The sequence below is a fragment of the Prunus persica genome, chromosome G1 (assembly GCF_000346465.2).
Source record: "Prunus persica cultivar Lovell chromosome G1, Prunus_persica_NCBIv2, whole genome shotgun sequence".
NCBI classification, from domain to species: domain Eukaryota; kingdom Viridiplantae; phylum Streptophyta; class Magnoliopsida; order Rosales; family Rosaceae; genus Prunus; species Prunus persica.
Window position 1 is genome coordinate 1,043,876 of NC_034009.1, and position 27,296 is coordinate 1,071,171.

The 27,296-nt window shown below is 36.3% G+C and overlaps 4 protein-coding genes across 5 annotated transcripts; 1 reads left to right on the forward strand and 3 right to left on the reverse strand.

Moving 5' to 3' along the window:
* On the reverse strand, positions 43-10,385 carry LOC18789161 (SART-1 family protein DOT2). 2 transcript variants are annotated; one of them, XR_002269883.1, is made up of 14 exons: positions 10,041-10,385; positions 8,795-9,706; positions 7,765-7,906; positions 7,615-7,669; positions 6,986-7,099; positions 6,779-6,875; positions 6,582-6,648; positions 6,406-6,465; positions 5,478-6,102; positions 2,640-3,109; positions 2,030-2,250; positions 1,212-1,296; positions 480-732; positions 43-395 (listed from the first exon to the last, which is right to left on the reverse strand). XR_002269883.1 is itself a non-coding variant. In XM_007225434.2 (13 exons), the coding sequence occupies exons 2-13, from the start codon at positions 9,673-9,675 to the stop codon at positions 658-660; spliced, it is 2,892 nt and encodes a 963-aa protein (XP_007225496.1). In that variant the 5' UTR covers positions 9,676-9,706; positions 10,041-10,385; the 3' UTR covers positions 109-657. The 2 variants fall into 2 exon arrangements, 1 of the variants encoding a protein (XP_007225496.1); XM_007225434.2 differs by having other exon boundaries at positions 109-732.
* On the forward strand, positions 11,915-14,581 carry LOC18791884 (probable prefoldin subunit 2). Its single transcript, XM_007225930.2, has 2 exons — positions 11,915-12,107; positions 13,840-14,581. Exon 2 carries the CDS (start codon positions 13,846-13,848, stop codon positions 14,293-14,295), a length of 450 nt encoding a protein of 149 aa, XP_007225992.1. The 5' UTR covers positions 11,915-12,107; positions 13,840-13,845; the 3' UTR covers positions 14,296-14,581.
* On the reverse strand, positions 14,538-15,394 carry LOC18792348 (preprotein translocase subunit SECE1). The gene has a single exon (XM_007225869.2). It carries the CDS (start codon positions 15,242-15,244, stop codon positions 14,699-14,701), a length of 546 nt encoding a protein of 181 aa, XP_007225931.1. The 5' UTR covers positions 15,245-15,394; the 3' UTR covers positions 14,538-14,698.
* LOC18792288 (beta-glucosidase 12) lies at positions 22,286-26,741 on the reverse strand. Its single transcript, XM_007222183.2, has 13 exons — positions 26,151-26,741; positions 25,941-26,010; positions 25,519-25,577; positions 25,312-25,387; positions 25,099-25,176; positions 24,904-24,991; positions 24,551-24,806; positions 24,261-24,376; positions 23,915-24,129; positions 23,796-23,827; positions 23,588-23,690; positions 23,097-23,211; positions 22,286-22,970 (listed from the first exon to the last, which is right to left on the reverse strand). The coding sequence occupies exons 1-13, from the start codon at positions 26,379-26,381 to the stop codon at positions 22,733-22,735; spliced, it is 1,677 nt and encodes a 558-aa protein (XP_007222245.2). The 5' UTR covers positions 26,382-26,741; the 3' UTR covers positions 22,286-22,732.

The following is a 27,296-nucleotide window of genomic DNA, read 5'->3' on the forward strand; positions in this document are numbered from 1 at the left end:
ATAAATAAGTACTCCTTTTCCTTAAAAAAATTATCTTTAAAGTGTCCATTAGGAATTTTGATCGGTTTTATAATTTAAACTTTTGGTAAACCAAACCAAACAAAGACATAGCGGTAAGATCTTTATCCGTGATCACAGTGGATTCCTGATGAATAAGAGTAACATGTACTTCAGTACTACTATTCCGGCAGTATCGACACCGGAATTTGGTTTCCATTGGTTTCACTTTTACTTCTATACAGAATAAGTATTATGAATTCATGCTATTTATGAACCCAATGAAAACCCTGCACCCACACCCCCAACTACACTAGATCGACCTATGATTCTATTCTTGTCTGAACTCCATAGTCAAAGTCACACCTCATAAATCCTTGGACAGCAAATACAACACCCTGTTCAAGCAGAAAACGGTTTATGTAGATTATCAGAGAATAAAATAACATCTCTTTTGTTACTGTCAAACAATCTGAAACTACCTTGAAATTTTTCTCCATGGCTCTGTCAAAAACAAGTTTATTTACGGCCGGTAGCAGAACAAATAGGGCAAAATCCCAGGCCAACACATGTGAGCCACTTGCCCATTACGATACAGTACTTACTGGGGCAAAGATGAATTTTTTTAAGGTCAACTCCAAATTTCAGCCGAAGAGAACTTCAAGTTTTAGGCTTCTTTGGTGTTCCTGAACTTTCGGGCTCTGCTTTGCGCTTTATCCCCAGATAGTTTTCAACCTGAAAAAAAAAAAACAATATCATATTATTTCTATTGGAAATTAAAAAATGGCAAGAGAAACGAACATAACAATTGGATGAATAGTGATAATCTACTACATCCTACTACAAACCATTAGCCAGTTGTGAAGCCAATGCCAATGCACTTTGTACAATATCATCTACAAGCATTTTAAATGCAATATGTTTCATTTCCAAGCTCTCAGAAACTGAGAGTTCACATTCATCAATCTGCTCCCCCCAAACCCCTTCCCCTCCATCAAAACACTATAATCAATTGAAGTACAGAAGGAATGTGTGAATCACAAATCAGGCTATTTTCTGTCTCTGGACAAACTAACATTTCACGATCAACCTCCACTTCAAAATAACTAATAAGTTGCCAGTTGGAAAAGACTGGATCCTGTGAATATCAGTCTATCTATACATAAACATCAACATCATGAAATTAGGGCCAAGAATTATACGAATGCACTTACCTTTCTGTCACCAAGCATGGGCGTCAAGCCCCCTGGGAAATCTTTCTCAACTGTAGCAAAACCACTTCTCGGATCGCTCGTTTGCCTGGCAACATGAGAACAGAGGGGAAAAAGGGTAAATCAATTAGGGATACTAATGTTGAATGAAAAATAGAAAGGTTAAGGCAGGGAAGCCTATACCACAGCTCAGGCTTCTTTATCCAATTCTTTAGAGAATTGAGATATTCACGTTTTAGAGAATTCGTTGAGTCATTTCTTAATGCATTTGATTATTACTATGATTATGATGATAATATAATTATTATTTATACCCAGGAATCCACCAATCAGCTTCACTGACTCAGCTTCGAAACTGGCCCCCCTGCCGAACCCAGCAATCTTTGGGAGGGAAGAAACACTAGAAAATAGCTAGATAGGTACCTTTTGGGGTTTCAAATTGTTACCACTACTACTACAGCTACTTCTACTGTTACATATAAATCATTCTAGATACCAATGACGGCCTGCCAATGACATACACAGCAGGTAAAGCAGCGCTATACTGCACTGCCTATCAAGGCCACTAACACTCGAAATTATTGAATTTCCCATAATCCATCTTTTATCATAGCACAAGGACTATAAAAATTATCCTAATAATTCCTGATAACATATGAAAAAGTTAAACACCTTGTTTTAACGTGTGAATATACAAAATAAAGCATGCTATTCCAACACTTACCTACTCCAACTAAGTATATTGATTTTCTTGTTTAAAAACTTTATCCAAAACCAAAACAAAAAACTGAGTTGAATGAAATAAATGAACAAAGCATTACCCTGGTTTAACATGACCACTGAGTACAAGATAGGGTGTCTGCAAGCGAGCTTGAGTGTCCCTCATCCTCTCCGCAGACAGTGATGGTGTATCTGAACTCTTCATCTGTTTTAACTTCAGTTCTTCCTGGTATTGCTTCATTCGCTTTTCTTGCTTCATTTTGCCAGGCCCCTTCCCATGGAACTTATGAGAAAGTGTCCGAAAGGCTTCCTTCGGTGTCAACTGGTGAAAACAAGGAAATAAGTTAGCAATGTAGAATAATACTACATGATCACTGATGAAGCAAAGATAAAAACATCCAAAATATTGCCCGCATCCCAGCTTGAAAGAACCATAGCACTTCCAAACCCAAAACTTCATGAAATAAACATAGGAATATCTAAATTGACAATGGCTAATATGATGTCACTGATGAAACAAAGATCAGAACATACATATTCTTGCTTTCTACACAGCTTTTACAGAACTACACTCCCAACCCTAAAATTTAGCCCGTGCATAAGAATATTATCAATTGACTAAGAATTCTATGAACACCTCACTGCAGTGTAACACTGTTACTTAGACCATAAAAACACACAAAAACTGTAAGAGAATGCAGGAGTACTTACAGTTCGGCCAAATTCATCAGTTCTCTCAATGTGAATATCCTTTTCTTGATAGACTTTTGAAGGACGAGTCTCCTTTTGATGGCTGGAAGAGGATGGACGAGTGTCCTTGTGCTCATCCTTTTTTTGACGTGATGTATGGGGCTCCTTTGGCTCATCATCATCATCTACAATGCCTAAAAGCTTGCTCTTTTTCTTGTCCATGTTTCTGCCACCCCATTCAATACCTTCTTTAAGGGTTCCCCGATCTTTAAGCAGCTTCAGCACACCTGATAAGCCCTTCCCGACCGCAACTTCATGGATAGTTTCATCGGGAACTATTTCCTCCTTATCCTCAGTAGCAGGTTTTTCGTCTTCATCCATATCTTTAACTTCAGTCCATCCACCAGGTTCATTCATTCTTTCTTCATGGGAAGGTTTGGGCTCTTCATCTTCTTGCATAAAAACATCTTCGCTTTCAGGCTTGTGAGATTCTGAAAAAGAAGGGGAAACATAGCAAAACAGTCACTTTCTAAATTATACATGCTGTGACTTGAAAAAGCTTTAATGAAAACATGAAACTATGATTTAGCATCAAAGCATTCTAGAATTTCCACTGGTTCAAAAGGCCACAATCAAAATCACCTTCAGAACAAATGCTAAAACTTGCAGAATTGATGAGGACATCTTTGTCAAACCTATTAGGGTTTACAAACGAAAGAGATGGAAGAGGGAATTATTAATTAGATTCCTAGTGCCAGTTTGGCATTGCTTATTTGGGGTGATAAGTCATTTTTTAAAAATTTTGGGAAGCCCAGCCCGTTCGGTAAACTATGAGAAAATCACTTATTGTTAAAAATTGCTGTGAGAGAAAGCTATAAGGGAAAGCAGCTAATGAGGTGCTTTCATTTTCTGATTATGTAGGAATCAGTTTTGAAGGGGCGTTGGGTTTAAAGATTATGCGGCAATCATTTTCTGATTATGCAGGAATCAGTACCAACAACACTTTTAACAAAAAGTTTACCAAACGCCAAGCTGCTTTCTCTCACAGCAAATCTGACAGCGATTATTTTCACAGCACAGCAATGCCAAACTGGTCCCTAATTTATTTGTTAGTTCCTAGGTTCTCTAAGTTTTCCAGATTTCGTTAGGATTTTTAGTTTTTCCAGATTTCAGTAGGATTTCTAAGTTTCCTATTTTATTTGGATTAGGATTTCTTTCCTAGAATAAGTTTAATTTTCCTTTTCACTCTAGGGTTAGATTATTATAAATACCCCGTCTATGTAATTCATTACAGAGTTGAGTTGTTGAGATATAAAGTCAAGCTTATTTTCCAGAGATTGGAGACTACTTGGTGTGAAGCCAAACCCCTAGAGTGATTCCAGACCTATCCTTGTTCATCCTATTTTGTGTTTTCCATTGTTTTTGCTTCCGCTAAACTACCTAAATATTCAATCCACCCATATCCTACATTAAATTTGGCATCAGAGCCAGGTTTTCGTTTTCCTTGGGTTCGAAATTTTCAAATCTCTTTTCTGCATGTTGTATGTCGAGTGTATGGCTCCAACTACGGTTGGTAAGACAAACATGCCAACAATGGTCTATGAACGGATTGTTCTTATGCTGGAAACGATTCAGACTCATGGATCGTCTTGCAAAACTAGAAGCATCCAAGCACCGTTATGTGGATAAGTTTGACGTGATCAATATTTGTTCAAAGGAGTCTCAAGAACATCAATCCATTGATGATTGGAAACAAGGAGAAAATTTTCAAGACAATACCATGGAGATTCAAGTAGAAGCTGCTGGTCAAGGTGAATTTAAGGAAGAAGTGTGTAAGCCTGAACTTCTTGCTAGTGTTGTCGACATTAAGGTTGAATCTGGTGAGATTTTTCATCCTATGATGACACTAGTAAGTTGCCCATTGATCGAATCACCATTCAGCAAAGGAGGGAAAAGTCTAACTGATCAGTCAGCATTCCTACAACTCATTGATTTTATCAGATTCGGGAGGGAGGCAGAGGATGAGTCTATATGTTTGCACGCTGATTCCGACTTCCAGGAATGTTACTACAATTCTAACTTACGGGAGTCGAGTTCTTCTCAGCTAGGGAGAATTGATGAGGACATCTTTGTCAAACCCATTAGGGTTTACAAACGAAAAAGATGGAAGAGGGAATTATTAATTAGTTTCCTAATTTATTTGATAGTTCCTAGGTTCTCTAAGTTTTCCAGATTTCATTAGGACTTTTAGTTTTTCCAGATTTCAGTAGGATTTCTAAGTTTCCTATTTTATTTGGATTAGGATTTCTTTCCTAGAATAAGTTTAATTTTCCTTTTCACTCTAGGATTAGATTATTATAAAAACACCGTCTATGTAATTCATTATAGAGTTGAGTTGTTGAGATATAAAGAAAAGCTTATTTTCCAAAGATTGGAGACTACTTGGTGTGAAGCCAAAACCCCTAGAGTGATTCCAGGACCTATCCTTGTTCATCCTATTTTGTGTTTTCCATTGTTTTTGCTTCCGCTAAACTACCTAAATACTCAATTCACCCATATCCTACATCAAGAATGCTCACAAGTTGACCCACATTAAACAGATAAGATGCACAAAAGCAAAGATCAAATCGGCATGTAAAAGCAGCAGGAGCAACATCATACCCCTCCATGGGGAAATGATAAGTTATCCTGCATTTGGTGAATTAGGATGACAGCCACCAGCTAACTACAAGATGATGACCATTCAGACATTACGTCTTAAGTGGGAAAAGGGAAGGATTCCACACTTGGCCAATAAAGAATCAAATACACAATCACCTAAGGTTGATTAAAAGGCAAAAACACAGAGAAATAAAATACCTTCATCAAGCTGGAGGCCCCAGACAAACTCTTCCATCTCTGTAAAGACAACCTTGTTGTCCTGTGACTCTCCAGTTGAGGGGATTTGATTATCGGCAGTCTGACTGCTGGCTGTGGTGGTGGCAAGGAGTGCAATTGCTTGTGGACCAGATGCCGTCTCCTCCTCTTTCTTTTTAAGAGCCAATTTCCTTGCTCTCTCCAAGGATTTATAGAGATCATCGTCATCATCTGCAAAGGCAGGAGTTTCATCTTCCTCTGGTATAACAGTAAGAATTTGTTCCAGACGCAACGATTTAGATGCCTCATCTGCTTTAGCATACGCCAACTGGTATGCACTATTCCTCCTTTCAGCTTCCAATCTTTCTTGCTCCTCTTTATTGGCCTGCCTCTTTGCATCATTCCTAGAACCAAGGTCTGCAACACCCAATCCTGCAGACACTGCTTCTGCTTCAAGGGCATCTAAATCTAGCTTCTCCTTCTTCCGCAAGGATTTCTTTTTCCCTTTTTTGGGCTTTTTAAATTGAAGCATTTCTTCTTGAGTATAAAAATCAGATGTGATATTTCCAGACATGTTGAGATCTTCAAAGCGGTTGTTCGTGGGAACACCCTGTATCCTCTTACGCAGCTAATTCAAAAGAAATAACGCTACTGTTAGTATTTTCCATTTTCATTTGTCTTTATCTAAACGCAGCAAGATCACATTATAAACATCAAAGGGGCATAACTCATGCAAATTGGAGCATATAAATCATATACATCCAAACTCTAAAAAGATAAAAATAGGACCAGACCAGACCAGCAGAAACAGAAAGCAATGGAAACAACAATTGTGAGAACACCATCTCAATTCACTGCACCAAATGTCCTTAAATCATATTCTCTCTTTTTATTACCAATAATAAAATTATGACGATAAATAAAATAGTACCTCTTCGAGTTTCTTTTCTGCTTCACCAGTAAAGCGTCCTCTTTCATCTAAAGTTAACCCCTGAAAAGAAACATAAATTCACATATTACAACCTCCATGCTCAACATTTCAACAAAATGTTCATGAGAATAGGGTCTAAGCTCAAAGTTTGGGAAATAAAAACAGAAAATGCTGACCTCATCCGGGACTGGATCATCATATTGTGGAAGAATTTTCTTCTCTGTATTAAGGTCATCGTTAAACCTGAGACACCATAATACACACAAGTAGTTAATAACAACCAGCCCAGTAATGAGATATGTCAGCAAATGCCAAATTATAGTCAATGGCTAGAATAGACAATGTTTACACGTTACAATTATAGTCAACATACTTATCAACATAAATCCCCGTTTTTTTCTTTGCTGCCTTGTAAGCGTCATCTCGCTGCTTCTGCTCTCCAATTTCCACATTCTCAAGCATATCAATGTCTGTTACATTAGGAAAAAAAAAAAAAAAACCACCTCTTTAAAAAAAAAATAATCCATGCCTATAAGGAACAAGGCCCTAACAAAACCAAAGTAATTCCAAGCTACTCTACCTTCATTAACGCCACCATCAGCTAGAATGTTCTGATCTTTGAGTGTTAAAACAACTGCCCCACCTTCCATTACTTTGTCAAGGCCATGAAGAACTTTAACCCCAGCTAGATCATCTGTAACCAGGTATTTAGAGTAAAGGTGAGATCAATCTAACCAAGCAACCAGAAATACTTCATGGATTATAAGAGTTATTCAGACATTATTGACACGTCAACTGAAAATCTGAATCAAACTCTTAAAAATACTATCAACAGCATCGCGTCCCACAACCAGTCATGGTCAAGTCATTGTTACACTCTTATAAACTAGAAATATATAGAAACCAGTGCATATAGACAGAATGCTGAACCAAACCCCTAGAGGCATACAGAATCACAGATACAAGTCCTCAAGATTTATGATTTTTTATCTGGTGCTCAGGGGTAAATCGTGCTCCATAAGTTTACAAGTTCTACATACAATATGCAATCTGTCTCTAACATAGTGTCGCATATGTGCTAAAATATTTATTAAAAAATCATGCAAAAAGAACTAAATTCAAATTCCTGTTGATGTCCAGATGGCCCTTCAACTAACTAGCTTCTATTAAGCAATATTAAAAAAATTCTCAAGTAAGAAGCATTCTTACGAGTGGTATCCTGGGCTGTCTCCTCATCTTCACTCTCTCCTTGACCAATATTGTCCTGAGAAAATACACAAAATATGAATGGCTATCATAAAATCAACTAACTGTAAACACTATGCAAAAAAGAAAAAAAGAAAACACTATCAAACTAACCTGTTCCTCAAAAATCTTAGAAAGCTGCAATGCTTTCTGCTTTTCAGCATTCCTTTTATCCTCGAGCTTACGACTTCTACTGACCCATGCTAAAACCTCAGGAACATCTTCTTTCTTCTTCTTTAATCTCTCTTCCTTTGTCCTGAGCAAAAAGCAAAACCAATATAACTAAACTGGAACCACAACGCAAAGAAATAGTCATTTTACACATGGCATTGTCTTTAAAAAAAAATTAACAAAAATAAACATAAAAAAAGGTGTTTGCATATCGAACATACATACAAGAAGATTCTGTATTCACAGTAACACAACGGAATATAACTACATTGTCATTCTATTAAGTGTTCAAATGCAATAAAAGACGACTCATGTAGTTGAAAATTGTGTAAAATAAAATAAAAACCCACTCTCCCATAACATCCATCATTCAGCTCCATTTAAATAGGAGAAAATAATTCCAAGCAAAGATTGGAATGAGCTGAATAACTATAGTGTACTAAAACTGTGTCAATCAGCTGCAGCCAAAATCAAGATATAACCAGAAAACAAGCATAAAATCACAAGATATATCCTCAAGAAAACTTGTCAAATAATAAATTGACAGTTGGTTCCCAGCAGAACGGTGCTTGCATGCTACAATCATCTCTCTGTTCAAATTTTGTAATTTATTTTAATATGATAACCAAATGGAATATATTGGATTGTTATTATCTTCTTAAAAAATATTGATTCAAATTAATATACAACCAAGTAGATTTTTTTACATGTTTCCCTGTCATTATTGATAATTTTTATAGCAAATTGCCCAAGCATATTATGCGTATATCACATACAGGTTCAGAGTGTCCATGAGACCAATTTACATGATTCCTTAAATACATTACAATCTAACTTCTCATGTGCCTCACAAAGAGCATAAAGTGCAATAATGCAAAATGAGAAATTAAGCGGAAATATTTCAAAGAATGAAAAAGGTTCATGTGATAAATCAAATATGGAATAAAGAGAACATATATGAAGAAGTAATTACTTCATGATGCGTTCCTCAAGCTCCAATGCTGATAGATGTGCTCCGCCTGATAAGCCCTCAGCCTTCCGTTCATCCTCAGCATTATGGGACACCTTCCCTTGCTTAATGTCTTTATCCCCGGTATACTCCTCATTTAGCTTAGCTTTATCATCTCTTCCCCCATCCTTGCTCCATTCATAATTCTCATCAAGGCTTCTCCGGCTTACTCTATCTCTTGATTTATCCTTATCATGATCCACCTCCCTCTCCTTTTCCCTGTATTTGTCTTTCACCCTCTCCCTATCGGTATCTTTATAGTTCTCCCTCCCTTTCTCTCTATCTTTATGTTTTTCTCTCTCTTTTTCTCTTTCCTTTTCTTTTGCCCTGTCTCTTTCCTTTTCCCTTTCCTTGTCCTTATCCCTGTCCTTAATCTTTTCTTTCCCCCTCTCCTTGTCTCGTCCTCGATCACTATCCTTCTCTACCTCTCTCTCCTTCTCCCGCTCTTTTTCCTTTCCCCTATCCTTTCTATCTTTCCCCCTCTCATGCTCTGTTTCTCTATGACTCTCTCGATCATAATCTTTCTCCCTCGCCTTATTATCTCTATTCTTATCCTTATAGCGGTCATCTCTATCATCCTTCCTCCTTTCCTTGCTAGATACTCGATCCTTTTCCGAATCTTTAGATTCTTTCTCTCTTTCCTTTACAAAATCGTCACTACTTCTCCTCGACCGCTCCCGGTCTTTACTTCTAGTGTCCTTCTCTTCCCCTCGGCTACTCTTCTTCCGATCCTTGCTGCGATGCCTGCTTGATTTGTCCGTCCCATTCTCATCTAAATCATCATATATCCCTTCCTCCCGATGCTCTCTCATTGGAGAGTCATCTCTATCGTATTCCACTTCCATTTGCAACACACTAAACTGCGAAACTCCACGCCTGGAATTGTAGAATATCAAATAAATCAAACCACATAAAATTAACAAAGTCAAAGTATATTAAAGTCCTTAAACAATGGTAGGCAGGCAGTGGGAACATCCAAAGAGAAGCAATTTAAAGCAGATAAAGTCCAAAATATCAGGTGTGTTGGCAAACTGAGAAAATCACGCAGCAAAAACTTCAAATTCCGTCTATTTTACTTAAAATCTTGCGAGCAAAACAGAAAACGATCTTTGCAAGTAACATATGAACATTGAAAACCCTAATCAGCCAGAAACAAAAATAAATTAGCGAATTTAAAAAAAATTAATAATGCTTAGAAAGATACTGATACCTTATGACAGGTTTTGGGGTTTGTGTGGCTGTAAGTGTAGGCGGAGCCTCCTCTCTCTCTCTAGTATCTTGAAGCCTCTGTTTCGTAAACTTGGCTTAGGCTTTCGACTGGAATTTGATTGATTTGATGAATCAATCAGAGATATAACAACAATTAGGTTGTGAAATCCGGATTTGGATCGCTCCGATGGCAATTGAGTGCTTGGATTTCTTCGATTTTCGAAGTTATTTGGAAGCACGACAGCCGAGAATAACGGTGAAGAGGGTGTGGCGGATTTTGCTTGGGTTCGAAAGCGGGGAAGTGCAACGAGAGGAACGGGGCTTTGGGGTTGTTTCGGGATTTTAACTTCTGAGGATTTTTTTTTGTTGAAAGAGGCGATAGCATATTAAACACGTAAACAACACGAATATTAAGACTCGAACTCAAGACCTTACCTGAGGAAGTAAATACTCTAAACCACTACACTAGCGGATCATTACGAGATTTTTACTTTTAACGGAGCCTAAAGTGTACTCTTTTATCTTTTTTCTTATACATGGTGAATAAATTTTTAAACCTACAAAAATTACTTTAATTTAAAATAATTTAGTCTATCCTTTATATATTAAAATTTAGGGTGGACCACGCCTCTCGTTTAGCCAGTGGACCACGCCCCTCGTTTAGCCAGTGGACCACGCCCCTCGTTTAGCCATATACACATACAAGAGGGACTCTTTTTAGGTCTTGGAAGGCGAATCGATCACATGACCTATATAAATTAGTAGGGAAAAAAAAAAAGCATGATAAATTTGGGAAAGAGGGTTTTTTTATCTTTTCCAATTTTATTTAATTAACATTACACTATAAAATATATTTTAATATTACACCAAATATAAACTCATTAATATTTTAGCTATAAGAGCATCCACAATCATGCTCTCTATCTTTTAGTTAAATTTTAGCTAAAAACATATAAAAGTTATTTTATAAGCTCTCTATAAAATTTAAACTTCAATCGTGCTCTTTAATTTAGGAAGTCATAAATGTTATAACTTTTTTTTGATTGGTCCATCTCTACTAAAAAAATAAAATAATTAATTAACATTAAATAAAGGTTTGAAATACTCATTGAATTATAGAGAGCTACTAGGAGTCTTTTCTCTATCCTCAGATTTAGGAGCTCCTAGAGGTCTCCCTATTTTAGGAGGTGGATAGGGAGCATGGTTGGAGTTGTATTTTTACAATTCCTCCCTAAAATTTGTCTAAATAGGTGATTTAGGGAGCCCATTGTGAATGCTTACATCCACAGTGGTGGGTGTAAATTAGGGGGTGTAAAGCCACTTTTACATCCCCTTTACACCTCCGGGAGATGTAAATACGTTTTTTGCTCAAATGGAAAAAGATGTAAATCTAAGATGTATAATTGTTTTGTTTGTCTTAATTCGTTTTTGTGTTAAATTTGCATTTTGTGTTTACTTTTAAAAATTAATTTTGTTTGTATTAGGTTAATTTTAATTTTTCAAACAAATAGACCTAAAAATATTTAAATTCGGAGAAAATATGATTTCATCGAAAAACATTAGGGGAGCATGAAAACCACAAATGAGCAAACAACATGTGAATTTTTTTTCCAGCAATTACTGTAGTCGCGGGTCCCAGCCTTTTATGCCAACTTTTCTTCATTTTTCTTCTCTTTTCTCTGGTGGGTCCCGCCTGCAAAAGATGTAAAAATAGATATAAATGTACATTTTATTTTACATCTCTATGGTGGTGATGTATATTTATAACCTTTTACATTTCCCCATTTGAGACAATTTCGATGACAAAGAGTGTATGTTAACCATATACACCATCCCATTGTGGACGCTCTTATGAACTTTTTTTCCCCTTATTTTTGGGTGCAAACGAAGGAGGTCTTATTATACGATTTATAAAAAACCGAATTTTAAGAAAGAAAAAACAAAACAAAGCGATGTACTTGGCTAAACTGCTACTTCGTCAGTCGCATCGCTGCCACTCTCTATAGTCTACAGAGCCACCGTCTCCCCCACTCTAGTCAAGATTTTATCGCCTCGCGACACCAGTCAGGTACGCTTTCTTTCCCATGGGTTGTTGCTTTGCTTTCATCTTCTCCGTTTGACTTTCAGACTAAATGTATCTTCTCTTTTGAAGTAGGATCGTAGGGTTTTCAATTCCTTTGATTTTTGAGTAAAATTAATCAGAAGTGATGACTGGTTAGGTCTAATTGAACACCCCCCCCCCCCCCCCAGTCATCACTTTATATGGTGAAGGTTTGTGTTGCCGTGATCCGAGGAAAGGGAGTGTTTGGGTATAGCTCTTAGCTTTTCTTGTTGTATTGGATTAGAGCTTCGATTTTGAATTTGAGGTTCCTGAAACTGCATGAAGCAGAGCGAGAACAAAACAGATTAATATTTCATTGCACTGAAATATAATTATTGAGATTTTGGTACTGAGGAGAGTCATTATATGTGAATTCTTGTATCATCTAGTAACCTCTTGAATAAAATACTTAGGAACCTATCTCATAAAATTTTCTCTTAGTTCTTGAACCATGTAAAGATATTTTAAGTGTAGACAACCAATTACCGTATATCTTAGGTTGAATACACAATTCGAAAACGAAATCATATTTCATTAGTGTTAATTTTACTTTTGAATATGAAGAGATGGCTAGCGTGTTGAAAAAAAATTAAAGGACAGTGGATTCTCCAAATCGACTATGTAGTTTTAACTTTCAATATGTTTTCCTCACCAACTTCATTTTTAAAAAGTAGAGATATAGAAATAGATAAGTAGTTTTGAAGCTTTTAGGTTTTAGTAAGTAACTATTTGTTAGCCAGTTCAGTTGAATAAATTACTTTTAGAACTTTTTTTTTTGTTTGTTTATTATGTAGAACTTTAAATTCCAGTTCAAGGTACTTTAGGGTTATAAAGAGACTCATTTGAAGACTCAAATTTGTATTTAAGTGATTCATGGATAAGATATTCAAAGGCCGCAAGGTGTCTAGCATAATATATCAAACATTATAGAGAATCTCATTAAAGGACTTACTGTTGCCTTGAGATTAAACATTTTGGAAAAACCATATGGTGAGTTGCTAACAACAGATTTTACGTGTGTGTATATGTAGTCCAAGCATACTATACATAAACGAGTTATAGGATGACAACTATGAATTAATTACTTTCAACTTTTTCTTTTCATTTAATTGCTACCCCATGTTGCTGCCTTATTAGGATTAAACATTCGGGAAAAGCAGTATTGTCAAGGAGCTTCTGACAAGTTGACAACAGATTGTATGTATGTGCATATAGAGTGCAAGCATGCTAGACATAGACAAGTCAACAAAGTGAACTTCACTGCTGGGATGCAGTTGTTTGGCATCCTTAGTTGTGTTGTAGACAGTTGCACAAACCTTAGTTGCATTTGGAATCTCGTATCAAAATATACTTGTTTGTGGTCTATCATATTGAAAAATGGTTCCTTAGTTGCAATATTCTGTTTTAGTCATTGAGAATGATATTTTTTTTATAAAAAAATCTGTAAAGTAAATCGAGTCAGTTTACATTACTCGAGGAGCACATGTATGAAATGCATCATCATTTATGGTAGATGCAGCTGCAATATTTTGTTTTTGTTTCTTTTAAAAGAAGAAGATTATATTGTGGGAATCTGAAGTATGTTTTCCAGTTTTCTACCACATGCAATATCTAAGCCTTTTTTGCAGTGGTCTAAAGTAGCTACTGTTGACTATGTGGATCACTCATACTCTTGAATACTGTTGTTATATCATTGTAGACAATCATGGCCAGTAGTAAAGCTGAAGGAGATCAAAAGGAATATGTAAATGAGCAAGCAGTTGCAAATAAGTTTGCTGCTATGAGGTCAGAACTCAACCAAATTTACTCGAAAATCACTGAGCTAGAGATGGAAGCAAGCGAGCACTCGTTGGTCATCAGTGCCATCCAGCCCCTTGATCCATCCAGGCGATGCTACCGGATGATCGGAGGTGTGCTGGTGGAGAGAACAATCAAGGAGGTCCTGCCTGCTGTGCAGCGCAACAAAGAGGGGATTGAGGAGGTTATTGCTAGGCTGAATGAGGCATTGGAAAAGAAGAAAAAGGAAATTTCTGATTTTGAGGCCAAGTACAAGATCAAGATACGGAAGGAGCAGGGTGAGGAGAAGGACGATGGTGCTCGGAAAGAAGGGACTGCTCAAGGAGTCCTGGTTGGCCCTGCCGGTGGAAGTGAATGAATGATAAGGCTCCTGTTCCTGATGCTCTTCCACCACCTTTGTTTTGTTGTCTTGAACTTGTTAAATGAGGTGTGTTTTAAAGTTAACCAGGTGCTAGAGATTTCAGGTCTTGGTTGATCAGGGTAGCAGCACTGAATTATGATTGTATTTGTAACCCTATTTAGTTATGCTTGTCTTTCATTAGTAAGAATTAAGGGGGAAAAAACCATAAATTTTGAATATACAATGAATGCTATTGAGTATTGATTTCAAGTAGTGTATTGACCAAAGAGTGAAATTTCACAAAGAAATGAGTCATATGACCCTGCATTACATTATCATGTACAGTTTCACTCTTCAATTAGCATAGCATATGGGCTGGGTTGGCCCGGGTTTGCACTGAACACTATCCTATCTCAGACTCTCAGCTGAAAAAATCCTGAACCCCTTTGCCGGCAAAAACCTGGTCGGAAAACTCAGCCAAAACGGCATTGACAGTGAGCAAAACGACGCTGGAGCCAGCAATGACCCCAAGCACCACACCAGTGGTCCCCAACACCTTCGCGAACGCAGGCCACTCGATCTCCCTAACCTCATCCGCCACTCCGCTCAGAAAGTCTCCGTCTTTCTCCTCCTTCCTCTTCTGCATAGCCTCCTTGATCTCCTTCCCCAACTCGCTCAACTCGACGGGTTGACTCGCCGCCGATTCTCCATCTCCCGCCGATTCTTTCTGCTGGGTGCTCACCGATTCGGGCCCGGACTCGGAATTTGCTTGGCTTTCGTCAACGGCTTTGAGAAGCGATTGCTTGCTCCTCGGGTCTGTTAGGGGCCGTCTGGGCTGGAACTGGGAAACTGAATGGTTACAGGCACATGGCGGTTTCAACCGTACGGATGAGTTAACGTGACCGCCTTTTGTGGGTAACAGGAAGGTTGGGGTTATCGGGAACTGTACGGACATACGTAGAGCCATGTTTATGGGTGGCCAGGGAAGAAGACGCTGCAATTGGATGGTACTGGATTTTAGGTTTGATAGAGGGGGTACTGGCCTTTTTGTGTGTGGGCCCCATCACAGGTGCTGTTAACTGGGTTGGATCGTTTTGGGCTTTCGGGCCCAAAATTCAGGCTTGTAACCTGTGACTGGCTAAGCCCTGGTTTTTAGGCCAAATTTTCAGAGGAAGTAAAGCTGTTATATATATATTTTTTTAAATACCACCGAAAATTTATTCTAAATTAATCTAATTTACGGAAAAAGAGATAGAATTATGAGCCTCTGTATTTAGAATTCATATATTTACTCGCATTTTAAAATATCTAAACCATTCTAATAATTCAACCGTTTAAAACATGACACATCAATATTATATCGCTAACAGAAAATTACAACATGACACATGCATGGAAAATGCACACTTGAACAGAAAATTACTCAAACAATTGTATTGAACTAACTACACCAACACTTTCAATATGTATGAAATTATATTTAGGTATATTTATCTGCTTTGTTCCAAAAATTACCAACCAGTCTTTACAGTTCATGTTTTGACGAAAAGAATAAAATGCTTGAAAGTTGATACATATGATATGAATCATCATTATACTTTAACATATTTATTCAAAAACTTATTTTAGCATGACATAATATAGAGCTTATTTGCAGTGAAAAACCTAAAATTAGTCATTTGTTATTTACTAACTGGTTCTTATAAAATTTTAACACACTAAAAACCAATTAGAAAATAGCATGTGAGTAGTTTTGAATTTTTCTCTCCAAATAAGCTATATATGAATTTTTGTATATTATACCACACTAAAACGAATTTATTAGTGAAATCCTCTTTATACCCTTTGCCTCCCAATTGACTAACTAGGTCAAGGTGTCCTGAGTCAATTCCTATTACGCACGTGCATATACGGTACCAATACAAGTATCAATTATAGTTGGCAAACAAAAATTAATAATAACACACGCGCAATCAAATCATGGATGGGTTTTGAATTCTCAAAACCAATTCTATATTTTGTTATATAAAATCTATTCCAGATTTCAAGTTCTAGATTATAATTTTATAATTACAGATTGCAACAAGTGTAAACTATGTGACGTAAGGAGTTTTAGTGTTGACATTGAAACGTACATAAGCTAAAGTCTATGTATGATTTGTACACATGAAATTATGCAAGAAACATTAGTTTTCTTTTGAAGAAAAATATAGGGGTTCTTAGATAGGTTCAATATTTTTTTTTAAAGACATTTCCTATTAAGAGAGGCGATAGCATACTAAATTCATACACACTAAACAGATGTTAGGTCTCGAACTCAGGACATTTCTTGGGAGAGCAATTATTCCAAACCACTACTCTAGTTGATCTTTTGCTAGATAAGTCCAATTTAGATGTGATGTAATGAATACATGACACTAATTTTCCGTTGTCCATTGCAGTCCACCAAGCCAAACGTGTGGCTATGTAAATTCTTCTTATGTCCATTATAGGGAATGAAATTACATTATATGCCATTAGTTAGAACATATAGCTTTAGTTGAGGGACACACTTGTAGGGCCCATTTTACATTGTATTTCACTAATCCAAACGTATATTTTGTAGATATTCATTCAAAGATCATCTCTACAAAAAATCACTTGAATCCGATATCATTTGACCATTCAATTAAATTATTGAAATTTTAGTACTTGTTTGAAACACCATATTCATTGATTTTGTAGGACACAATTAGATGTCGAAACGGTTTCTGATTTATCTATTTTTTTGCAATAATGATCTATGAATGTAGACTTTTTTGCAATAAGGCTCGTCTGATTAGTTCTAGTTAGTTGTTGTGTTGGTGTTTGGGGGTTTTCCCCCTTTTTCTTCATTTTTAAAAAAACAAAAACAAAAAAAGACGGGTTGGATTGTTGAAAAAAAAAATGTAGTTAGCCCTAAAGAATGTCCCGTAAATAAAATTATTTAAAGAATCTCTCAATAAAAGGGGACTGTTAGTTAGAAATGGAAAATTTAAGCATACACATCCCTAAAATTATGTTTTTGCATTTGTGCTCCATGAATTCAAAACTTTTTACTTTTAGATACGGAATGTAGATATGACCATATTACCCTAAAGCACTAAAAGGATTCATATGGTTTTTTTTCTTTCCTAATTGGCTGCATACCTATCTTATAGGTATGAGTTATTCAATCCATACGGTTGGTGTAGAGTTCTTTATCATTTATTCACATTGAAGTATAACCACCATGGATGTATGGAGTTAGATAAGTCTTTACATATATTAGAGATACATAGTTTCCAACTTAACCTATTGGTGACGTAGAGGTCCTATATATTGGGTCCAAGTTTTCTTTGATAAATTCAAATTTATCAGCCATAGGAAATTAACATTCATATACATACCTCATCTATAGATAATTAACACACACATATATATATATACCTCACTCATAGATAATTATACTTCCTCCATATCTCTTTCGTAGGTATGTATATCATATGTTTTTGTGTGTGTGTTAACCTTATGGCACGGTATTGTTTGGGCCAAAATTATGCACAGCTAGCCCAGCGCTGGAGGCCTAGAACAACACAGCAATCTCAGAATCCAAGCAGTTTGGACTTTTCCGTTTAATTGGAATCAAGAGCCCAAAAATCGAGAAAGCCCAGCCCAGGACCTGTTAGCCCACGAGAATAAACTTGGGCTTTGGAAACAGAGAAAAGAAATCAGCCCACAGTCCCAAAACTCAACCTGGGCTTGGCGTGATTAGATGAAAAAGAGAACAGCCCAAAATTGAAGCAAACCCACGTGACTACTTGACATTGAAAAGTCAGCAATTTTAACTATCACAAGAATGCTTATGGGGAGTTAATGAAGGCAGGTATTAAACAGGAAGATATCTCCAGTCTTTTCAGTCAAAAGAAGGTCAAAATTCCTTTTTATACAAATTTGCATCAGAACAGGCATCATTTCCAAGGGATAAGCAGACTACATTTTTCTAAAAAGAAAGTATGAAGCAGGAAGTTGTTCATCAGGAAAAGCAAACTAACCATCACGACATATTGAATTCTTACAAAAGCAGTTAAAAGTTAAAAAGGGATTAGGTTTTTCTTTCAAAAAACAGAGAAGTGATCACCATAAAGAATTGACTGTTAATGGTTTGTCTACCATAATAGATAAAAATCCCATTTTCTTTGACATTAAAATAAAAGATCTTGTTTTTAGAAAATCTGCCGCCCATTATTAAAAGATTAGAAATCTCACTCCAACATGTTCTATAAATATGAGAGAAGGTGAACAGATTAAGAACAGCCAAAAAACCAATCAAAAAACAAAAACTCAAAATGATCACTTGATCTCAAAAAACCTTCAAAACACTGAAGCAACCAAAGCTCATTGAGCCACAACACGCAAGTCAAGCTAGAATTCAGAGTCTCTAAATTCAGTTCAGTTTCAGAGAAATAGTCATACAAAGCGAGATTTTTCTTGTTACAAATTTGGTTTAGCATAAGCCAAAACAAGCAGAGTTCGGGTTTTGCAAATATGAAAACCTCAACAAATTTATGGAGAGCTATGATCAAGCAGAACATGTATTACATCGCAGTTCCAGCTTAGCAATCATCAAATCCAGCCACTTCTGCTCATTTCAGACTGAAGAGGTTCCAATTCTGCTGGTTCAAAAAGCCTTCCAGGGCTTGAAATAGATTAAAGCTCTGCCAAACTCGAACGTTGGTATCGATTTATAGCTGAAACTTGACAGTTGAAGGTGTTGATGGTCCAATCCAGTACGGATACATCCAATTCAGTCCGGATCATAAGTAGCTATCTAGGCAGAAATTGAAGTCCAATGCTCTTTTGTCCTTTTTTAGAGTTGATCCTTCCATTTTTGCGTCTTGTAAAAGGCATTCTGCCTGAAACAGTTTACTTTCTTGTTATTTATTCTAACAAGAACTACTAGTTTTGTATTGTGAAAAATTGTAAAGCCCTCACCAGTCTGAGGCAAGAAAAGAACTTACTTGGGAGATATTCCTCACCCAAATTCACAATCGCTTGTTTAGAAATCAGTAAATTGGGGCGCAAGTTATCCATTTATAAATAAGTCTGCTAGAGTTTTTATTGCTAGTAGTGGCATGCTCATATACAAAAGAAAGTTGACTTGTTGACCACAAATGATTTTCAAGACAATGGAAAACTTTACCCTACCATCATAGGAACAAATCTAAAACGGGTGAACAGGTATGTATGCATTTGATTGGGTTTATTTACCTCATTTGTAGGTCTCTATTCGTGTGAGATTTCTTACATATGTATGAGGCCATTTCATTTTCACCAATCAAAGAACTAACTCTTGTTAGAGTCTTTTTTGCTGCAATAGGATTATTAGATTGCTGAGAGGTAGACTGAGCTCTCTTTCACCCATGTAAGGAGTTTGCGGCACCAGACCCCAAAATATCTCGAAAGAGTTAAAGTCTTAAGGAATACTTTGGTTTTCTTCAATGGCTCCTTAGTACATTGCAAGTTTTGATGAGAATGATATAGCAGCCGCTGTAAGGACCTTGCTGGACGATAGATTTGAGGAGGCGTTGAAAGGGCTTTGCTTGAGACATAATGGAACAGGTGCTAGAAGAGGCGTTCCAGCAGCTGCTACTTGTTTGGATAGGCTTTCGGCGGCTCTGGAAAAAGTTGGAGATGATGCATTGATATTGTACAAACTTGGCATGAGAGTTTGCTTTGGTGAATCAAGATACAACTAGGCTTGGCATGAGAAGCTTATGGTGTGGGAGCTAAGAGCCCATAAGTTTAGTAAGAGAGAGAGAGAGAGAGAGAGAGAGAGAGAGGGCTGGAAAGGAAAAAGCTTGGAATTGTAGATAGACTATATCTTTCAGCAACTTTAGAGTACTTCCAACAACTTGAATGGATTTCTTGGAATAGAGAAAGTTAACTCTAATGCTTGAATCTGAGGATGGTGACTTGTAGAAATTTTTGGGTACCGTTTATTACTTGGCATGGTGTTCTAAGACAAAAAGAGCAAAAAGAAAGGATTAATACTTGAAATTATGGGTGTTTCCGATAGCTAGAGGATGGCTTGCGATGTATGCATTTTCTTACCAAGAATGTGATAACCATGCTTTTAGTTTGGCTTGAGAGGATGGGTGTTTCAAATATGGAATAGGCTTTTTTGAGATAGGGAATGAGAAGATGGAAGAACCAGAGCTTGAATCTGGTGCTTCAAGCAATGAGAGAATATGTTTGCTCCTGCTTGCGTTGATTTTTTAGGATAGAGAAGAAGGAGATGGAAGGGAAGGTGCTTGGGCTTGATGTTTCAAGCAATTAGAGAATATGCTCGCTCGATTGCTGTGGTTGAGTTAAGTCCCCCATGCTGGGTAGCCAATGGCCTCCTTTTATAGGCACTGGAACTCCTCTTATAGGCACTGGAACTCCTCTTTACCCCATAAACCCTGGTTAGTTTCTTATCATTTGGCCAAGTCTTCTCCTTTCTTTCCTTTCACTTTTTCCAATATGGTCTTAATTAGTGAAATTTCCCTAAAATAAGTTGAATCCATGGTTATTGAGACAAAAGATTTTGGTGCCCCAAAGCCTTCCTGTAACTGGGCCTTCTAAAAGCTTCATTACTAGGCAACACTCCAGCTTGACCTTCCTTTCTCTTTTCCTGCATGAGCTCACAGGGGTAAAGATGTGTAAAGATGATGGTCAAATAAAAAGGTTGAGGCTTATCTTTTTCGTTAGCCTAGATATTTATGTAAACTGGATTTTAAGGGTTTTTCAGTTTGAATTGGGCAAGGCTAGTTCAATCTCAAACGAAAGGGTGTTGGAATTTTTCTCTTACTTACCCATGTATTGGGCTTAAGAAAGTGGGCTTGGGTTTTGGTGCTTCCAAGCAGCCTAAAACCTCCACCTTTTGAACCCTTAATAGGCTTTATAGACCCTTGTACCCATCCATATCACAACCCGCTCAGCAAGCCCCATGTATGTATGTGGCTTAAGCCCACTTAAGCTTGTTTGGTGGTTTGGCACTAAAGGGAGTTGCTTGGCATGGCAAGTTATTTGCACGCTTATGCTTGGGCTACGTTGTATTGCAGTGGCTAAGAGCTGTGTTAGATAATGCTTGATGAAGCAGTGGGGTAGGTAAACCTGTATCATAACCTCCCCACGTGCCAAATTGTAGTCTCGTTTGGCATAGAGCGAATATCAAAGCTTGTTTAGGCACTTCGTAGTCGTATTTGATGGGCCTACACGTCTATTTTATAGTAGGATAATGAATTAGACCTAAAAATATGCACGAACCTTGCTTGAGATTTTTTGGGCCTCAACAACTCTCAGGATTCCTTAAGGAAGAAGATGAAGAAGAAAGAAGAAGAAAATCCATTTATTTATTTTTTGAATAACATAGCCTCTTAGCATGTTTATATGATATTTTTTTTTTATCAACAAAACATGTTTATAGGATTTTTCAAAATTCAAATTGATAGACAAAAATATACAAATCATATTCATTTAAAGGTCAAATAGAGTAATTATTGGTCTAAAATTAATTTCTTACCCTTTTATATGTATTGCAATCAAAGTCAATAACAATATTAATTACCTAATTATTATGATATAAATAACTCTTACCCGATTTAAATCACTGGGGGCATAGTTGGAGCATAAAAATAATTTCAAAAAGGAAAAAAAATTATTAGATCATAAAATTTAAAAAAGGAAGATTAAACCCAACTCTTAAATGGGAATTTGGATTTATAGAAAAATTTCTAAAAAATATATTGTCCCTTCTGAGCATAAGTTTTCTCTAATAAGCACCCTGAACATTTTCTTTTGCCCACAAGGATCTTGTTTAAGTTTATTTATACTTAAAACAAACTAGATGTCTTAGTTAGTTTTTTCCCCTGAAGTTAGGAAGGGAGAGTTTCACAACACACGAGTACTATGGGGGCTTAAACCCAAGACCACATGGGAGTACACTACAGACCTGATCTAGGGTTTAGGGTCCTAGATGTCTTAGTATAAGTAGCAAATATTTTGGTGGGGGCTGAACATTCATTTATTTTTGTTTTTATTTTTATTCACAATTTTTTATCTAGAGGAATTGCATTCATAATTTAGCCATAAAGAGCCACTGACCACATGGACTAATACAAACACATGAAGGATACATCAACAACATTTAGACATAAGGTATCCCTCCAACCACATCCGAAAAGGGTCAAAGCACCTCTACCACATAAAGCAAACAAACGTTGATAAACCAAGCACATGACGTAAAGTAAAATTAAAACTAAACACTCACAAGGAGAGACAACTAACTCACAATGAGTTGCTGCAACTTATTCCGACTCAGAAAGAGCCAAACATAAAGGTAAAACATGAAAAACAACTCGAACAACGATCTATGGAGGAGGAGTTGTACTTTATTCATCACATGGATTTAAATTTAAAACACAAACTTGGTAGCGCTAGTATTGTTGTTCCCATATCTTCGGATCTTTTTCGTTTTCCTTGAAGATTTCTTGAGGAAACTTTTGAACCAGTGCGTTGAGTGTTTTGAGTATCTTTTCAGTCCATTGTCGTAATCAACATAGTTGATACCAAACCGAACAGTATATCCATTGTCCCATTCAAAGTTGTCTAGCAATGACCATGCAAAGTATCCCTTCACTTTAACACCCTCTCTGCAAACACACAAAAGAAAAATAAAGAAAAAGAATGTATTTGGGTCAATTTAGTGATTAAATAACTGGAATGTAAGGAGGCTCCATACATATATAGCCTTAATTAAAATGTTGACAAACACTTACTTAATTGCTGCTTGGAGGTAACAAAGGTGGTGATAGTAGTAGTAAATTCTATTGCTATCATCAAGGAGTTGGCAAAGTGATAATTTGGGATTGGGCTGATTGAATTCATCCACACCTGCAGTATAATGAAGTATCTTATGCACACATTTTTTTCCTCTAAAAAAGAAATGTGCATTTAGTTTTTTAATTTATTATTAATATAAACGATAGTTTAAACTACAGAGAAATATGGGGTCTCTCTCTCTCTCTCTCTCTCTCTCTCTCTCTCTCTCTCTCTCTCTCTCTCTCTCACTACAAAGGTGTTATTGGGGTTCGAGCATGAGACTACTGATCTGCAAGTGAAGACCTTTTGCCACTCGGCTACCTCATGTTGGCAATGTGCATTTAGTTTTAAATTTAGAGTTTACAGCACTTAACTATATTTTACACCACTATGCATATATGTGAAACATTAATTATGCAATTAATTAATGCTCAAAAGTATTAATTACCATTCTCAGTAATGTATATGATTGGATCATTATATTTTTCCTTTGTGTAGCGTAGAAGATCGTAAAGTCCTTTTGGGTAAAAATATAACCAGCTTGAAGCAGCCTGCAATCCCATTTGAAGATTAGTGAGACTTTTGGGAATATATATATATATATAGGTATTAATTGTCCAAATGCCAATAGCTTAAACAAATACTTCGATGCATACCTGTGGACCAATGGGAACTCCATTAAGCTCAGCTGCGACAACATATATAAATATGAATATTAGGATCTAGTCATTATAAGAACATAATTAATTACTTGAAGTTTTTAATTTGTACTCACTTTTTACATCAACATTAACATCATTTAAGTAGCTTGGACGTCCAGAATAATTCTTAGAAGCGCTGGCATATCTAGCAGAATAGTAGTTTATTCCAATATAATCAAATGACCCACTCAGTGACTTGGATTCTTTTTTTGTGAAATTTGGTAATCGTTCTCCAACAAGAGATCGCATGCTCTGCGGATAATCACCTCTTGTCAATGGGTCCATAAACCTATGAAAATATGAAAAGTTTAAGCATAAACTTATAATATTATATAAAATGCTATTAGCTAGCTAGCTGATATTATAATTCATAAATAAAGTATTTAAATGAGTTGATATATAAAATTATAGTATACTTACCATCCATATATAAAATCCAAAGCTCGAAATACAGCATCTATGTCTTCCTTTGCCTCTGAAGCGGGCTCAAACCAAGGTGTTACCACTGTTATTCCTATCACACCTTTTTGATATGCCTACTCGAGAAAGATAAATATTTTTTGTTGATTTTGAGTCAGAAAAAAATAATAAATAAATAAATAAATAAATATATATATATTCACAATTATGTTGTTGCTTAATACTACTGACTCATATCAAATTCTCAATTAGGCCTCAATATTCCAATAATAAAAAATTAATTAAAGGACCTGATATTTTTTCTTGTACAATTTTACAGCGGCTGCATGAGCAAGGAGTAGGTTGTGTGTCACCAAATATGGTTCAGTAGCCGAATCTCCACCAAAGCATGTTTGGTTATACCAAGCAGAGCATCGTCCTGGTGCGTGGGTCCCCTTTGCATAACCATGGCTACTAAAGGTATATGGCTCATTAAGTGTGGTCCAATGCTTAACTCGATCACCAAATTTCTTAAAACAAAGTTCTGCGTATTCTTCAAAGTCATTGCTGTGTGTACACATTTCAAAATGTATTTGTTATAATAGTTGTAGTTATATAATTAAATGATCAATATTATATAAAGGAAAAAAAGTTATTCACTTACACAATACGATTGCTTAAGAAACCACCATATTCGTCCTCTAAGGTTTGGGGAACATCCCAGTGGAAGAGTGTCACTAATGGCTCTATACCTATATATAGCATATGACCAGTAACATAAAATTAAAAGTATGATTAAATAAATGCATTTGTTGTTATTATATATTAGGACGATATATGAGATTAACAGTTGTATCACCATTGTGTAGGAGTTCATTGATGAGATTGTTGTAGTATTCGATTCCTTTCTTGTTAATTCCACCACTTAGTGTTCCATCTAATAATAATTAAAACAAAACAAGAAAATATAAGCAATTACCTATCGAGAAATAGAAATTACATTGAATAAAACATGTTAAACTATAAAGTGATTGGTCCTAATAAAATATGTGGATGCGAATGATCAACTTACTTGGTAACACTCTAGACCATGAGATAGAGAATCTATACGATTCCAACCCGATATCTTTCATAATTGCCACATCTTCCTGTAATGACACAAAAGATAAACACAATTATAAGAAAGAAGCCAAAATATAAGGATTTCATCATAAATGTCGTTTGTCCTTCAAATTCGAATATAGAAGGTCTACATAGTAAAATTATATGATTTTCAAACCTTATAGCGGTGATATTGATCAATAGCAACATCTCCATTGCTGCCATCAGCGATCTTTTCTGCAATGACCAAATATAATTTTAATTATTTAGAGCATAAAGTTCGGTTTATTTTGATACAAGCGATAGTTCTAAATTAATTTCCATTGAACACTTTTATAACACTTAAAACACAAGGGTATGTCCAGAATAACAAATTTCCATGGAGTATTGGCTTGTTTAGACATTGAAAAACGTATATTTAATTACCGAAAGGATTTGGAGAAAACAAATATACGAGGGAAAAGAATGACACCACAGATACTGAGGTAGAAAGCTTAAATTAAAAAAAGCAACGAATGAATTAGCTGTATATATAATATGTTTTGAAATGAAGTAGCTGATCAGCAAAATAAAAAGATTTGATTGTTTGATTCAACAGACCTGGATGTTTGTGGGTGAAAGTATCCCATATGCTTGGTCCTCTACCGTCCAAGTTTGCAGCACCTTCTACCTGAAATGTACATACAAATATAAGACGATATATATATATATATATATGCAGAATGATATCTGACAATGAAATCAAATGAAACTTAATTAAGTAACCATATGAAACACAATTAATTAAGCCCTCAGAAGGCATGCACTGACTTGGTAAGATGCTGTAGCAGCCCCAAATACGAAGCCTGGTACAAGAGTATCGAAATTGGCCCTGCTAAGATTTGCACAGACAATGGGTGGATGGATCCTGGCAGCAGCATTGGTATCTGCCAAAGCAGAGCCAAGGAGAAGCAGCAGCACACACAAGAGCAAAGAGCGTAATTGCATTGCCATAACTAGTAAGTGGAGGGTTTTTGGTTGCCTCTTCCTGCTATATTGCATGGGCTTTATATAGAGGGAGGTACGTTGAGAATAATTAATATATTAACAAACGATTTTTTCTTTTTTCTTTTGGGTAAAGGCAAGCGGGCTTTAAAGCTAAAGTATTGGGGACAGAGAAAGATAAAAGTTGGGGCAAGGTGTTTGCATGCATGTAGAGAAAAATATTGGTGGTTTTTTTTTTTGCTGGAAAAAATGTTGGTGGGTTGTTTTGGGAAATCTATCCAGGAATACGATTGTTCTAGGAAAAGTAAATAAAAAAGGAACAGGGCAGCACTCTATTCCCTATGATATAAGACTTGTTTTTTTCTTCAACCAAAGGAAGGGGACTTTAATTTGCAGATTAATAGTCTTAATTTTAAATTCTCATGTCACATTTATTTTAAATGATAATAAATGTATGAAATAATTTTCTCATAAATATGGCATTAATTAATTGAAAATAGTTAATCATGGTTACTTTAATTAACAGATGACAATATATTTTTTAATAATTATAAGGAGAGAGAGGTTTTTCACTTACTATTAAAGTAATATGGGAGTTTGAATTTAAGACTACTCTGATCTATAAGACAATGACCTTTTTAACTCGACCAAACCTCGTTGATAACAAATGACAAACTTTAAAAGGGCTGATGAGGCTACACTTGGCTTAAGCCGGCCACAGCGAGTGACAACCGCACCCGCCCAAGGCCCCCCACGAATCCACCACCCCAAGCCCCAATAAAGAGAGAAGGTGATTCCCTCAGTGATGCCAGCTTTGGTGAGGAATATTAACTTTTATTGCATCTGTTTGTGTAAGGGGGGCTAAAGGGAAAAGGAGAGTAGATTCATGTGCAAGCATGACATACTTTTAATCAGGGCTCTCTTGCATAGCATGTATTTTCAACACGTCCTCGTCCTACGACCAAAACAAAA

Excerpts from the sequence above, each read along its gene's own strand:
- LOC18789161 (XM_007225434.2), bottom strand. The coding sequence starts at position 9,675 with ATGGAAGTGGAATACGATAGAGATGACTCTCCAATGAGAGAGCATCGG. Across the intron at positions 6,649-6,778 it reads ACGGGGATTTATGTTGATAA|GTTTAACGATGACCTTAATA; the intron begins GTATGTTGACTA and ends ATGGTGTCTCAG. Across the intron at positions 733-1,211 it reads CCATGCTTGGTGACAGAAAG|GTTGAAAACTATCTGGGGAT; the intron begins GTAAGTGCATTC and ends TTTTTTTTTCAG.
- LOC18792288 (XM_007222183.2), bottom strand. The coding sequence starts at position 26,381 with ATGCAATATAGCAGGAAGAGGCAACCAAAAACCCTCCACTTACTAGTT. Across the intron at positions 23,828-23,914 it reads TGTTAATGTTGATGTAAAAA|CTGAGCTTAATGGAGTTCCC; the intron begins GTGAGTACAAAT and ends ATGTTGTCGCAG. Across the intron at positions 23,212-23,587 it reads CATATACATTACTGAGAATG|GTGTGGATGAATTCAATCAG; the intron begins GTAATTAATACT and ends ATTATACTGCAG.
- LOC18792348 (XM_007225869.2), bottom strand. The coding sequence starts at position 15,244 with ATGGCTCTACGTATGTCCGTACAGTTCCCGATAACCCCAACCTTCCTG.
- LOC18791884 (XM_007225930.2), top strand. The coding sequence starts at position 13,846 with ATGGCCAGTAGTAAAGCTGAAGGAGATCAAAAGGAATATGTAAATGAG.